Here is a 15,685-nt window from a genome sequence, read left to right as displayed (position 1 = left end):
GCATCTTTTCATTCTGCACCTGGATCAGCTCACCACGGACAGCCAGCCGCCGGGTTCTCGTTCCCTTTCCTCATTTGGCCCATGGAACAAATCATGGGCTCAACAGCCACTCCAGACGAGAGGCCTTGTTCAGTTTGGGGGAACATGCATTATCATAAGGGCACCATGCAGGAGATCTTACTGCTGATGAGCCCAAGCAAACTAAACTTCCTAGCCGGCATTCAGAGCATGCCACCATGTATATGGTCGGAGATGGGCCTGCACACTTGAAAGGGAAGACCTTGGCTTTCTTCGTTACCAGGCTTTATCATTTATGTGAATTAGAACGTTCCTCTGCAAAACAGGGTTTGAGTTTCCTGAGCTGGAATCTCACATTAGACCCAGCAGGCATCTCACACATACATGTTGTGTGGGTCTATGAATTTTGCCCACCACTCTCTGCTGGGGTCCTCCCCAGAGCCCCACATGCAGCCAGTCCTCTGACTGTGCAGACTTGCAGCTGCACTGTCCATATAGCATACATCTGACTTCCCTCCTGCACACCTGCCATGCCTCTGTACCGGGTGGTATCTGCACTCTCACATGGGCCCGCTGGGTCCGGAGCTCGTCTCCCAAGCCCCCTGGGCCACGCGGCACGCTTTTCACCAAGATCATGGCCTTCCTGAGCATGGGAAGCTCCTATTACCATCTTGATCTACACAGGGGCTTGTTTCCTTCTCGTTCACAAGCTCACAGGAAGCCCCAGCTTTCTGAGGTCATTACTGAAGTCGCCTGTTGTAAGTAATCAACAGGCTCTGCACATTCCCATGTCTGTGAACAGGTCTCGCTCTAGAGACGGTCCTGACACAAATGGCTGAGAGGATCAGAGCTCACCCCCCATGCCTTCACTGAGTGTTGTTAGGAGAAAATCAGACCCTACCAGTGGGGTGCCCTTGGTTTGCTCCTTTTCAGAAGAGATCCTGCCCGTGGAGAAATGTCCCAGAATTGCTGTGACGCTTAGCACCATCAGAGAGCTTATGTGAGGCCCCGTATTTTGGGGGCGGAAATATCGATCTCGACCAAACAGCTTCTGCAGCTTTTCCTCTAAAGAAATGCCACCCCTTGGGCATTCCCGTGGAGACCATGGCCAGGAAAACGGGTGGTTGCCATCATCTCACCTAACAGAGCATGGATTCTTAAGTTCCGACTCCCGACCCTTCACGGGATCAGTTCCCATGATGTTGGCATGTTTTATCCCTCCTGGCGTGCATTTACTCCAAACCAGCTCCAGAGTCCCAGGTACCAGAAGCCAGCACCCACTTTCCTTGGGCTGTGGGGTTCAGCTATGGGCATGTCTATCAGGATGGTCCTGCCCTGAAGTTAAGAGAAAGCAAATGGAGCACCTTCCTGGGAAGGGAACTTTGTCCCACCCATTGCCCAGGACCATCCTGGAATGGGAATGAGAATATCCTCTCCTCCCTCACCAGAACATGTCTGGGCTGCTCTGCCAGGCCGGTCCCCTGAGTGTGGGCAGGACGGCAGGGTCTGTCTGTCCCATCTGGTTTGCGGCACGTAATCCTGCCCTGGATTCTGCCAAACCCAGGACTGGAAGGAGAGGTGGTGGGGACAGCAGGTCTGACTGCATCGTCTCTCCCACTTGATTCTTGGACACGGCATTAGAAAGGGAGAAAGGTGATAGTCAAGCCTTTCAGGAGGGGGCAGCATGGTGTAAGGAGAGGGGATGCAGCTGGGCTCCAGGACCGGATTTAATCCCAGCACCAGGCAGCTGGGCTGTCCTGAGTTGTTCTCGGGCTTCAGCTCTTCTCACCATCAAAACTCCAAGATGGCACCGTCCTGAAAGTGTCTGATCCAATTTAGAAGAGCATGAGCCAGTAGGATTGCCAACAGCTATTTTAACTACACCCACTGTAACCAAAACGCTTCCCTTAATCTGTGAACGACAGCCGTACCTGAATGCCTCACTAGCGGCTACGTCAAAGGATCTACTCTGACTTTAGACTTTCAGTAGATGGAATTACACAGTTGTTCTCACAAGATTTAGTCATGTTTGCCAGAATGGATACTTTTGAGAAATGGGAACAGAAATGACTATTCATCCTTATTTTTTTAAACCAATTTGTCTTTTTTTTAAAGTATTTTATTTATTTGAGAAAGAGAGAGAGAGCATGAGCAGCAGGGGAGAGGAGCAGAGGGAGAGACAGAAGCAGACATCCCCCCACACACTGCCGAGCAAGAAGCTCAATGTGGAGCTCGACCCCAGGACCCCAGGATCATGACCTGAGCCCAAAGCAGATGCCTAACCGACTGAGCCACCCAGGCACCCCACCAGTTTATCTTCAACAGAAAGATGTCAATGACCGGTTGACCCATTTATCTTTCTTGCCTAGAAGCACATTCTGGCCAGAGTTCACTGAGTCCTGTTCACATGGATGGACTATTCCCTCCTCAGGCGTGCACCAGGCTGTGTTTGTAAACAGGCTTTATGCAGATGGGGGTAAGAACGTAAGCGAAGGAAGGCAAACCGTGACAGTCTGAGCTCAGTGGAAAAGAGCAGTGCTTACCTTGGACATAATTGGTGTCTTGCATAGTACTGACCTCTGGTCAATCAAGTGAAGATGCAAGTGCTGCGGACCCCACAGTGATTGTAAGGGAAACCAGCCCTCCCAGAGCATCCGTCAGGATTACATGGGAGCCCTTGGTCCGGGACAGCTGGGGGTGCCCTCTGCTGTATGGTGTGGGGCTAGGGCTGCCTTACCATCCTGATGGGTGAGGGGTGAACTCATTTTGAGGGCCACATCAAGGGCATCCATCCACCACCCGGTAGCTCATGGGTGCTCTGTGACTGAGCTCCCCACTGAGCCTGGGGCAGTGGGGTGTTCTGGCCACTGATTGGAATGTGTGCAGATGCTGTTGTCCCAGCCAGCAGTGTAGCACCCCAGGGTCACAGTGACAGTCAAACATAAGGAGACCATGCTGAGATGAGGAATGCATTGCCAGCAGAAACAGTGATAACGATTCTTTCCTTGAAATTAGAGCTCTATGGCAAAATCCATTGTCACAGCGTTGACCTCATTTTGAGTGGACACTCAGATGCTGGAATTATGAGTTTCCTTCTCCTTTTCTTCTTCTCCCAGATATGTGTGGGAGATAGGATCAAGTGATCATTTTACACAGAGTGCAGTAAGTGTGCATCAGTGGTGTTGTGAATCCAAGAGTTTAGCCTTGTCTCCGATCTGACTTCCCTCCGGCTGGCAGCAGCCAGTCTGGCCAAGCTTACTCCCCTCTGTTTGAAGTCTCATGAAGTGTGGATATGAAGGATGTGTTCACCTTGTTCCTTTCTCTTTCCATTATCCATGGCTTTTCCCTTAATGATTTATCGGGCTGAAGTCACAGGAGAAAAACTTCCTGAAAAATAAGATAGTAATAGCCAAAATATGGATTTCAGTGCCAACCATTAGGGAAGGGCATAACTCATTCCCCTACAGAAAAGGACTTGATGTTTAAAAAAAAAAAAAAAGTTATTGACCCATTTGGATCAGAACAGGAAACCAGATCCCTTGCTGGAAAGCCACGGTCTGTCCCTTATAAAACTTTGCTACTTTGTAGCAGGAGAAAAGCCCCCAAACTGGAATAAGACATGGGCCAGGCTTTACCGATTCTGAGCTATATGGATTATCTTGGTTTTCCCTTTTATTTAATACTGATGAGTCCGCATTTTAAAGGATATGCGACTTAATAGTGTTTTCCTCCCAAGTTCTTCCATAGATTGTTTTCTATATTCTATGTACAGATTCCAGAAGTGGAGAAAGAAGGAAGGTAAGAGTTAACCCCCACAGAGCTGTGGGCTTGCCATCTACGGCTTTTATTATGTTGAGGTATGTTCCCTTTGTACCCACTTTGTTGAGAGTTTTTATCGTAAATGGAAGTTGACTTATATCAGATGCCTTTTCTGGGTCTTCTGAGATGATCCTGTGACTTTTATCCTTCATCTTGTTGATCTGGTAGTATCGCATTGACTGATTTGCCGCTGTTGAACCATTCTTGCTTCCCTGGAATAAATCCCACTTGATCATGGTGTGTGTTCCTGTTAATGTATTGTTGAACTCAGCTTGTTGATGTTTTGTGGAGATTTTTTGCATCTGTGATCATCATACTCAATGGTTGAAAAGCTGAAAGTCTTTCTTTTAAGATCAGGTACAAGAGCAGGATGTCCCTCTTAATACTTTCATTCAACACAGTATTGAAAGTCCCAGCCACTGCAGTTTGGCAAGAAAGAGAAAGAAAAAGCATCCTAATTGGAAAGGAAGAAGTAGAACTGTCACTATTTGCAGATGACATGATATTATACAGAGAAAACCGTAAGATACCATCAAAAAAAAATGTAAGGACAAATAAATTCAATAAAGTTGCAGCATATGGAATCAATATATAGAAATCAGTGGTGCTTCTACACACTAATAAAAACTATCATGAAAAGAAATTAAGAAAACAATCCCATTTAACAATTGCCTCAAAAAGAATAAAATAGCAAGGAATAATTTAACCAAGAAGGTGAAAGACCTGTATGTTGAAAGTTATAAGAGATTAATAAAAGAAACTAAAGAAGACACAAATAAAGGAAAAGATATTCCATCCTCATGGATTACAAGAATTAATATTGTTAAAAAGTCCATGCTACCCTAAGCAATCTGCAGATTCAGTGCAATTTCTATTAAGACTCCAATCCCATGGGGCACCTGGGTGGCTCAGTGGGTTAAGCCGCTGCCTTCAGCTCAGGTCATGATCCCAGGGTCCTGGGATGGAGCTTGCATCTCGGGCTCTCTGCTCAGCAAGGAGCCTGCTTCCTCCTCTCTCTGCCTGCCTGTCATCTCTCTCTCTCTCTCTCTCTGACAAATAAATAATCTTTTAAAAAAAAAAAAAAGACTCCAATCCCATTTTTCAAGAAATAGAATAAATAATCATAAAATTTGTAGAGAACTAGAAAAGACCCTGAATAACCAGAGAAATCTTGAGAAAGAACAACAAACCTGGAGGTATTCCTGTCTTTGACTTCAAACTGTATTACAAAGCCATAGTAATTAGTACAGTATAATGAAGGCATAAAAACAGGCACATAGATGCATGACACAGAATAAGGAGCCCAGAAATAAACCCATGCATGTATGGTCAGTTCCTTTATCCCGGGGAGCCAAGGATGTACAATGGGTAGGATGCTCTCTTTGATAAATGGTGTTAGGAAAACTGGACCACTAACTTTTATCATTACACAAAAACTAACTCAAAATGGATTAAAGATTTGAATGTAAGACCTGGGACTATAAAATTCCCACAAGAAAACATAAGTAGTAAGCTCCTTAGCATTGGTCTTGGTGATGTTTGTTTCAAAACAAACAAGTGGGACTACATCATACTGGAAGGCTTCTGCACAGCAAAGGAATTAATCTACTGAATGGGAGAAGATATTTGCAAATCATTTACCTGATAAGGGGTTAATATCCAATGTATATAAAGAACTCCAACAATTCAGTAGCAAAAAAAAACAAACAATCCAGTTAAATAGTGGGCCGATCTGAGTAGGCTTTTTTTTTTCCCCCAAAAAAAGACATATAGATGGCCAAAAGGTAAACAGATGCTTAACATCACTCATGATCAGGGAACTGCAAATCCAAACCACAATGAGGTACCACCTCATACCCAGTAGAATGAATATAATCAGAGAGAGAAGAAATAACAAGTTTCAGGATGGAAAAAAAGGAAACACTCATGCACTGTTGATGGGAATGTAAATTGGTGCAGCCACTGCAGAAAACAGTATGGAAAAGAGTTCCTCCAAAAAGTAAAACCAGGACTATTGGAAGATAGAGCAATTCCACTTCTGGGTATTTATCCAAAGAAAATGAAAACACTGAGAAAAGATGCACTTATTCCTATGTTCACTGCAACATTACTTACAATAGTGGAGGTATAGAAACACATAATAACCTACAGACACGTGTAGAAAGAAACTGTACGTGTGTGTATATAATATATATTTTACATATGCATAATGGAATATTATTCAGCCATGAAAAAGAATGAAATCTTCTACTTGTGACAAAATGGCTGGATCTTGAGGGCATTACGTAAGTGAAATAAGTCAGGTAGGTAAAGAAAGAAAATACTGTGTGATCTCTCTTGTCGTGCAATCTAAGAAGAAAAAAAAGGCTAGTGGTTACCAGAAGTGGAGGGTGGGGAGGGTGGAGAAATGGATGAAGGGAATCAAAAGGTAAAAAGGGGGAGAAAAAAAATTGACTCACAGATATCTTCTGGCCAGTCAAAATGTTTTGAATATTTTGGCCACCCGTGGGTTGAAGGTTGGGAAACACAACTGAATGGCAGAATTCTTGAGCAGTGCTGTTGGACCCTGGTCTAGTGAACCCTGAGATTTGCCTGCCTGTGAGTGGGAATAGTGGGGTGTTGGGAGAGATCTGTGTGGCCCAGATGGAGCAGACCAGTACTAAATAAACCTGTCGTATCAAAATTGAGTGGTGTTCCAACAACACAGATAACGGATCATGAGAAGCCCCATGTCGGGGGTAACAGACACCACAGCTTGCAAGGGCTTGGGAAGAGGTATGCTCTGGGCTCCTGGCTTTCTCTAAGATCATCTTACCTGGCCTTTAAGAGGACATTCTTCCCAAAAATACGTATCAGAGCAGATGGAAACCACCTCTAACATAACAGAAATATGCTAGATGCTGACAACAATTTGAAGTCAATGGAATTTTCCTGTTCTAAAGATGGGAACATTCCTACTGTAAGATCCCCTGCCTGTGTGTGCATGGGGGGGGCGGTGCTCTACCAGGAGAACCATGTTCAGGGCCTCACTGAGATGTCAGAGTACTATTAATGGCAGTAGGATTATAGGATTAAAGCCTGAAATCAGTATACAATGGATGACCCGTAAAGTACTTTTAAGGGAATAGTCTGCGCAGAGCCACAAAGCGCTCAGGGCATGGAGAGGACAGAGGTGAATTCATAGCAGTGTGGAGTGATCAGTCAGGCACACATAGTTGTGGTGAGGACTGAGGACAAGAGGAATTGATGTTCTGAGTCTAGACAGGGTGGAGTGAACAGAGCAATTAGCAACAGGGTTGTGAAATGCATGGTCCAGAATGTCATGTTTGCGGGATGCCGAACGGGGCCATGCCTGCTTCAGAGATAACCATGCAGCATAGTGTCTCGTTCTCCATCATATTTCATAAGCTTTAACAAACCTTCAGAACAATGCTCGCAGTCCCCTTTCACTGGCGAGCCAGCCAGCCGTCCCCGGAAGCACGGCCCCAGCTCCAGACTTCAAGATCGTCCTCTGATTTGCTTCACTGACGTCATTTTATGTGCACGTTGCATTATTAAGTAAATGCAAGTTCTGTCTCCTTGGGGCCCCATAGTTCATACAGAGGTAGATGTAAGATAAGAGACGATATTTCAGAGTTCGTGCTGCTTTGGCTTTTTGCTCGGTAACAAGTCCACTGTATGCATAATGCAAGGACTGGGGCAAACATTTATACTTTTTTTTTTACATTTTGCTGCGGAAGCCTAAATAGGCATCAACAGATTTTCTGGGTGTTGGGCTGTTTCCTGTAGATCCCTGTTTCCTGTAGACTCCCCCACCCATTCCTTTGGGAATGGTGCATTTCATGAACAAGGCACTGGATTCCTCTGGTGCTTGGCATCTCCGAGGAAGCACAAACTTGCACCAAAAGCAATCTTGGTGTTTGCTTTGCCTTTAATATTTATGGACAAGGAAATCTGAGTCTCGAAGATGTTCTTGGGGAACCGAATGATAATATGCTCGCAGAATAGAATAGGACTGGAGGCCGAGTGCAGGAAACACTGGGCTGCTGCTGAATGTGATGGGTTGCCTTGTTTTAATTTTTATTTTTTAAGTAAGCTCTATGCCCAGCTTGGGGCTTGAACTCACAACCTTGTGATCAAGGGTCACATGCTCCAGCGACTAAGCCAACCAGATGCCCCCCTACATATTTAACTACAGAGAACCCATCATTCATATGAAAGCTCCCCCCATGAGCTCCTTCAGCGGGCACTCCTAAGGTGTGTGAGTGTCTGTCCCCAAGGACCCCAGAACAGGTGGCGGCGAGAGAGGTCACCGAGTGACCAGAGGTGCGGTCAGCGTCATCCGCACCCCTAAAGACAGGCTTCTTCTCCAGCACCCATGTTCCTCTTGACTCTCCCTTCCACTCTTCAGCACCTAAGACCTTGTTCCTATGACGGGCTGAGGTTTCAGGAGGCGCGTTCACACCTACACTTTGGTCAGGAGCAGTATCCAGTTCCAGCTGGTACGTGTGCTTAGAGGTGGCAAGGATCCACCGTTCCCTCATTGGGACGAAAATAAACCTTGCAGCAGCGGCTTCGGCTGGAGGGGAAGTGAGAACACAGACCATCCGAGCCCATTGGTTGCAATGACATCAGAGGCTTGGAGGGGCGGTTCGGCAGTTGGGGTCAGGCTGGAGCATTGGCCCCCAGAGAAGTCACCTTGCACTGATGAGCTTTTCTGTCTGTCTCTCCCCTCGCAGGGCTGCCTGACGACGCCCAACTCCCCATCAGTGAACTCCCGCTCCGTCACGTTGGGCCCATCCCTGTCGCTCAGCAACATCTCAGGGGTATCTGTGAGGTCGGACTTGAAGAAGCGGCGGGCGCCCCCTCCCCCGACCCTGCCGGGCGCGGGGCCACCAGCGCAGGACAAAATCTCGGAAAAGGTAGGCAGAGGGCGGCTCTCAGGACCAGCGCATCCACTAGATGGACGCGTGATTCTCTGTAGAAGTTTCCTGCATGCTCTACGATCCTTCAAGTCGGTGGTTTTAGCAGGGAGAACGTTGAGGTGAAAAGTGAAGCTTCCCGTAGAAGTCAAGGTGAGACCCCGAAGTTACTTCAACCGCCGGAGGCAGGAAAGCTTTTGTGCTTTCAGTCCCAAGAGGCTTGTGCTTGCCAACTGGTGTCTGTTCTCTCTTCAGCGTTGGAATCTGGGGCATCATCGGGATCGCTTCGTGAGAAAACGCGTGCGCCAGGGCACTGCGAGAATCTGGAGAGTGTATGGGGAAGGGACAATAGGTGACATTTGCGTAAGTCAGACTCACAGGACAGCAGGGAGGAGTCACTGTCCGTGTGCTAGGACACTTGTGGAGACTGCATGTGTATGAAGCCATGCATGTTAAATTTATCTTAGAGCAATTTAATCCCTTTGCAAGGAGTTGTCATTATGTGTGGACGGGAATGAGCCTTTGTCCCCAGGTTCTGGGGTCTCAACTGGCCTTCTCTCTTGGCATGTGTCTGCGCAACCGTATAACGCTAGTAAAAGTCCCCAAACCTCACTTCTCGGGGGCCAGGTGGCTCCTTGACCATGGCTCCTCTTCTGGTGGCTCGGAGTGGAGCATGGTCAACCTGGGAAGTATACTGTGTATTCTCCAGCATCCTTCCTCATTGGAGTGGGCAGTGGCAGGGACCAGCCCCCGGGGTGGCCAGGATGGGAGTGGGCTTTTGAATCCTGGAGAAGATGAGTGCCCCCAGCAGGCCTGCTCCGTGCATATGCCGAGACACGGAGTCAACCTGCAGAGTAGGTAAGGATGCATTATTCCTCATGAAGCTGCGAGGTTTCCTAGTGATGGGCACTCCAGGTTCCTGGCGGAGGCTGCAGGTAGGGGGCGGGGACATCACACAGCAAACAGGAACATTCTAGAACCCACATTTATTCTCATAGAAGGGATTAATGTCCTCTCCTTCTGCCTCGGTGTCCCTTGGCACGTCCTTGCATCATATGAGCTGAATGCTTCACCTTCCTGCTAGTCCTAGCTGGAGCCCTCTTTCACTCATTCTTACAATGGCTTCCCTTAAAATAAGCTGGGAACGAAGCCTGTACCTCCCAGGTGGGAGGCTTGGCCCGGAGTCATGCTTAGAAGTTACCTGAGGGGCTCTCTGGAGCCACAGACTTCTCACTCCGTTTCCTTTTCCATCAGTCCTTTTGTTTTGTCTAAGGCTTACTTATTTTAGAGGGAGAGAGAGAGAGCATACAAGCAGGGGGAGGGGCAGGGGGGGACGGAGAGAGGCCCAAGCAGACTCCATGCTGAGCTCAGAACCCAGTGAGGGGCTCGATCTCATGACCCTGAGGTCATGATCTGAGTCAAAACCAAGTCAGACACTTAATCACCCAGGCCACTGAGGTGCTCCTGTCCATTCATCTTCATAAATCTTAGCAAATCTTCCCCTTTCCCTCCAGGGGTGATCTTTATTCCCAGAGACCACCCCCCTGCCCTGGCCTCATTCCCACCTCCAGACCTTCGCCAGCCATGCCCTGCGGATCTGTTGGGAAGGCCTGCAACACGATGTATTTTAGAAGAAAGTATTTTGATTTTTGTGTTTCTTAAGCATTTTCTAATGCCACGAGATTGTTCTGAGGTCTCCATGATGTCTTAGCCTTCTCTTGATGCGAAGAACTTTAGGCACAACTAGCCCCTCGTTTGGTACACTTGCATGGTTAAAGGGTGGCAAGACAGCACAGTGACCTCTGGGGGGTGAGTGTGCTGTGGGCCTCCCTGTTTTGCCAGGGTTTAGAGTCTGAACTTTTTCATAACCCGCAGACCATGTTTCTAGCATTTAGCACTTTCCATGCAGTCCCCTGTGGCGATGTCTTTTTGCTTTCGATTGGGAGGGATGTTTCTTTTGCAGTGAAAATCATGAATTCCAAGATCATGGTTCCTTATGTTTGTTTATTTGTTTGTTTTCAATGAGAATTGCGTTTCCCTAATGCTAGAGTGTGGACATGCGAAGCCCGACCAGCCTTTGTAAAACAGTCTTCCATACAGAGAAGCTGTTGTGTTTTTCAGATTTTAACATGCTTCTCCAGAGTGGATAAAGTCTGCTGGAGTGGGAGAATGTGTAGTAGGTAGAGAATCAGGAATTCTGAATGAAAAATAAATAGTTCTCTATACCCTGAATAATGAACAGGGTTCCCTGCGAGGCAGTAACAGCTTTTTACTGAAATCTGTTTTATTTGGCACTGAATGAGTGGAGAAATTGGCTCCCAGAAACCCTCTCCTTTTTAAAGCATATGAGTGGCAGATGGATTAAATTTGAGCATTTGCTAGGACCATTTTTTTTTTCCTTTTTAAATGAAAGGTATTTTGTTATTTACTAATTTCTGGGAAAGGAACCCAAAAATGTGTTGTTGTCATTGTTGGGGAAAAACGTCAATTCCTTCTTCATGAACTTCCTTCCATATAAAGATAAGATGTTTGTTTGGAAAGCCTTATTTATATGCAACTGTTGCTAACACCAATATCCTGAATGAAAAGGAAAGGCTTATTTTTTCAAGGACATGACTAGTTTTGGAAAAGGAACATGCGTCGCTTTTCTTACTTTAGAAAATTTTTTTCTTATCCTCTGGTCTGAAAAATTAGGTGTTTCCATATTCAGGTCTTAGGGGAGGAGCAATTTCAGCTGTATCCCGGCTCTTGGGAAACATTCTCAAAATCACAGTCTTCGCGTGCCTGTTTGTTACCCGATGATAATCACGGCATGGTCATTGGTATTTGTAATTTCTGAACCTACTTTTCAAAGAGTGTTTCCCAGAGGTGTTGGAGCGAATGGAAGAAATTAACGGTGTCCTCGTGCAGGCCTGTTAGCAGAGAAATTGGCAAGACAGGTGAAGAGACGTGTTATCTTTCCAGAGGAGAAACGCTGTCTGGGCCAGCCGTCTTCCCTTCCCCTGGTACCTTGAATGTAGTTTTAATCAAGAAGAACTTTCAGACAGGAATGATATGTATGTGAGGGCACCATATGCTAAGTCAGTATTTTTCAGACTTAAGTGAACATCAGAATCACCCCCAAACGGCTTGTTAAAACCCACTTGACTTAGCTCCGCCCTGAGAGTTTCTGATTCAGGAGGTCTGGGGCAGGGCCTGAGAACGGGCGTTCCAGCAAGTTCCCAGGCAAACCCCGCTTTGAGAACCACCGCGCCATGTGCTGCCTCGCCCTGATCCGCCCACGCAGACTCGGGACTAACCAGTGTGGAGAGGCCACGTGGTGTACATATTCTGAACCGATCTGCAGAGAGTCTCCAGCAGCAAAGTTACCTGGAAATGAACGAATCCGAGCTATGTAATAATACTTGGGTGCAGGTCGCCATGGGGTTAGCTGGGGCCTGACGTTGGATGTTAAGATGGATAAATAGCTCTTGCTTCTTCTTGCTGGGACCCCAGGAGTGCTCAGGGGAGGGACAGAGGGATTGCCCCTTCCAGACAGGATTTTCCTTCCTTTTGAGATTCCATAAAGTCCTCACTCCGCTCTGTGCTGAGACGACCTGGTGCCTTGTCCCTGGCCCTGATCAAGGGCACAGTCCTTGCTTGCCGCTGCTGTGTGTGGGCCTGACCCCTTTTGTATGCAGCTGTCCCCAAGGAGACTTGTCTTCCTGTCCCTTGTCACAACCCCTCCAGCTAGGGACCAGCCTGGACTCAGACTGTGAGAGGGGCTGCAGACACAGGCGCCCACACAGGCCCCTCTCCAGTCACTCTCTGGTCCTCCGTTTTCCTCCTCTGCAGAATGGGAACACTAAAAGCAGCCTTCCCAGGTTCATGATGTAGAGGTCAGAACAGGGGGCCTGGAGTGTCTTCCTGAGTCCAGATCCCAGCTCTGTCACTGCTTGTAGATTTTGCGGAGTCCCTCCTCTCCCACCCCTCCATCCCTGAGGTGTGCAGACCACACAAACAGGTGGAGTGAGAGCCAGGTATCAGGGGATCTGGGAGCCTGAGGCAGGGAGGGCTGGGCGGTGCTGGGAGAAGCCTTTATGGCAGGGCCAGCCTCCTGCATGAGCCAGGTGGGGGACTAAACCTATAAATTAAACTCTGCCCTGCTGCAAACATCAAAGGCAGTGCAGAAAGTGGCCATGCCCCTGGGGCAGGTTCAACCTGTTAAATGGTGTCACACCCTCCTTGTGGCATTTTTGCTGTCAGTCACAGACTGAACACCCTGTTCACTAGTCCACACCGTCCTAGAGTATCGGGCCACGGTTGCTCATCCCTTCAAGCCTTTGGGGCCCTCTCTCTGAGAAGAACGGGAGTAGAATCCTGGCCAGTAATCCATTAGGTGACTCAGTTTACCTGTTCAGGATCAAAGCAATCCCGTACATCACACTTGCTCACTTCTGCCTCTGTACAACACTTTGTTGGCTACAGAGCGGCTTCTTTCGCTGTTCTCTCTGTCAGTTGATTAAAGAATAACGTGTGGGACTTTTACTAGAAAATGCTGTGCTGTCTAACGTGAGTTATCATTTTCCACAAATGTAGAATAAACAGCTCTTCATTATTTTTTCAGTCGGCACATGGTTCTTCTATGCCTGCTGTTGTGCCTGTAACAACCATAAATCCTTTTTTTATTGTAAGTAAAAGTAATTCAGAAAGTATTTTAGCTATCCAGGCCTTCTGTTGTCCCATAGTACTTGAATTATTGCGTTCATTGCAGAAAGCGTTCAACGCCATAAACTTCCAGCATGACAAGTGCACTTGTACATAAGCTCAGGTTTGTTGCACTGAGATGAAAAGAGCTGGTGGTACTGGCTGTTAAAATGAGAGATGGGGGAGCTTGGTGCTATGATCAGTTACTGGTATGTTTGTCCATGAAACATTGCTTGTGTATTTGATAACTGGGTTGAACAGCTGCGGTTTGCAAACTTACGAGCGAGAACTGATACTCATTCCTTGAGTATCTCGTGCGATGTACACAGAAACACACAGCGTTTTGTACTGTGTAAATAGGTAGGGTAATCTTCACGTGTGAGAAATTAGACAAAAGTATTCCCGCTTGAGGTTCCATTTCTGGAAACATCATGAAAATCAGGTGATGAGAATATTACAAGAGATCGTAAAACCTTGCTGAGCATACACCCAATGAAACATTTCATCCAGAGCTAAAGTGTGCATTTGACGGTTTCTGTGACAGTGTATCACCTTATTCTGGCACGTTCCTGATCTCGTTCTGTGTCCCAGTCCACAGCAGAGAAAAGGCCCCAGCACGGCAGCCCCGGCAGCTCTGGGGCGGGGGAGTCCACACCAAGCAGGGCCACGGATCAGCCTCACACCGGGGTGAACTTAGATGCGCTCTCCTCTCTGCTGTTAGGACGGACATCATTGCTTATGAAATTGAGGATGTCGGAGCGAATGGGATCCCTATTTCCGTGGAGCCATGCCCAAGGTCCTCCTGGGGTGAAGGCCTCTTTGAGTTCTCTGTCCTGCCTCATGGTGATGGTTAATTTGTTTCTGGCAAAGTGGATGATGCTTAGAGACTTTTCAAAAATTATTCCTCAATTACTTTTCAGGGGCGCCTGGGTGGCTCAATGGGTTAAGCATCTGCCTTCGGCTGAGGTCATGGGATCAAGTCCCACGTCAGGCTCCCTGTTCAGTGGAGAGTCAACTTCTCTCTCTCCCACTCCCCCTGCTCGTGCGCTCGCTCTCTCTCTCTCTCTCTCTCTCTCTCAAATAAATAAATAAATAAAATATTTTTTACAAAATTATTCTTCATAGTAATCAAAGACCTTTGATGACCTCTGGCGTGTGGGCAGTGCTCACAGGAGCTGCCCCTGCATCTGGCTTCCCAGAGCGCTGCCCTGACCAGACAGGATTTGAAGGTTGGCGCAAGAGAGAAGAGTGGTCCCTTCAATCTGCCCGCATGCCGGGGACCCAGGAGGGGAAGAGGCCCCACCTGGACCGACCCCTGTGTGACATGAGGCCAGGTCTGCAGACTCACTTCTCTCTGTCGCGCCCCAGTCAGCAAGGCCTGATCCCGCAGCCAGCCACTCCCCCCCGCCCCTACTTCACCCACCTTAGCACCCTGGTCCAGGCTCTCCCGCTCCCCTGGGACGACAACCACTGCAGCAGCCTCTTCCGTGGTCCCCACTTCCACCCCTCCCCTCCGACTGCAGACACTACTAGGCAACACTTGCCATACCAGAAGCGGGGGCTCGTCTCCCCTTTGCATACACTGGAGAATAACCCCACTTCTTACCTCGCCCTGCCAGCCTCCACGCTCCGGGCCCAGCTCCTCTGCTGGTGCCCCTCACGCCCTGCCCAAAAAGACCTTTAACTTGTCCTGTCCACGGGGCCTGCGTCACGTTCTCCCCTCACACACACCCTGCTTAGAGGTCACATCTCCATCAAGGCCTCCTTGACCGTCCATCCTCTGGTCCCAGTCTGTGCCATCTCCTGTTCTGTCCTGTTTCTCTTCCAGTTCTGACACGGAAGCCCAGAGGCAGGGGACATCGCTTCTGGACTCACTGGCATGTCTCAGGGTCTAACATGGTGTCAGCACATTGGTGAACACTTTCACTTTGTGCATACATAATTCATTTATCAGGCATGCGAAGACGGGTCCTCTCTAAGTCAAAACCACTGATTTCAAAATAGAATGTGAAGGGTAATGAGTTGCCCTGCTCACAGAGACTACTTAGAAATGGCGACAGATTGGCCCAGAACCCGTACTATTTGCTCTTCACTGCAGGAAGAGACTGCGAATGAGCCCAACAGGTGCAAGCTTCTGCCAGATGCCAGAGCTGAAAATGACCCTCCAGTGTAGACGGGCGGAGGACTGTGTGTGGAAACAGGCATGGAGGAGCCTCTGTGGGCAGGAGCTGCTGCGCAGA

The 15,685-nt window shown here is 47.9% G+C and overlaps 1 protein-coding gene across 2 annotated transcripts in view; it reads left to right on the top strand.

The window, feature by feature from the left end:
- Positions 1-15,685, top strand: part of COBL (cordon-bleu WH2 repeat protein) — a 255,236-nt gene that overhangs the window by 136,517 nt on the left and 103,034 nt on the right. For both annotated transcript variants that reach the window (XM_032304816.1, XM_032304817.1), the window contains one exon: positions 8,577-8,759. In XM_032304816.1, coding sequence (XP_032160707.1) covers positions 8,577-8,759 — 183 coding nt within the window. The remainder of the gene's footprint in view (positions 1-8,576; positions 8,760-15,685) is intronic.

Source organism: Mustela erminea, chromosome 11 (genome assembly GCF_009829155.1).
Source record: "Mustela erminea isolate mMusErm1 chromosome 11, mMusErm1.Pri, whole genome shotgun sequence".
NCBI classification, from domain to species: Eukaryota; Metazoa; Chordata; class Mammalia; order Carnivora; family Mustelidae; genus Mustela; species Mustela erminea.
This window is presented reverse-complemented; position numbering and strand designations above follow the sequence as displayed.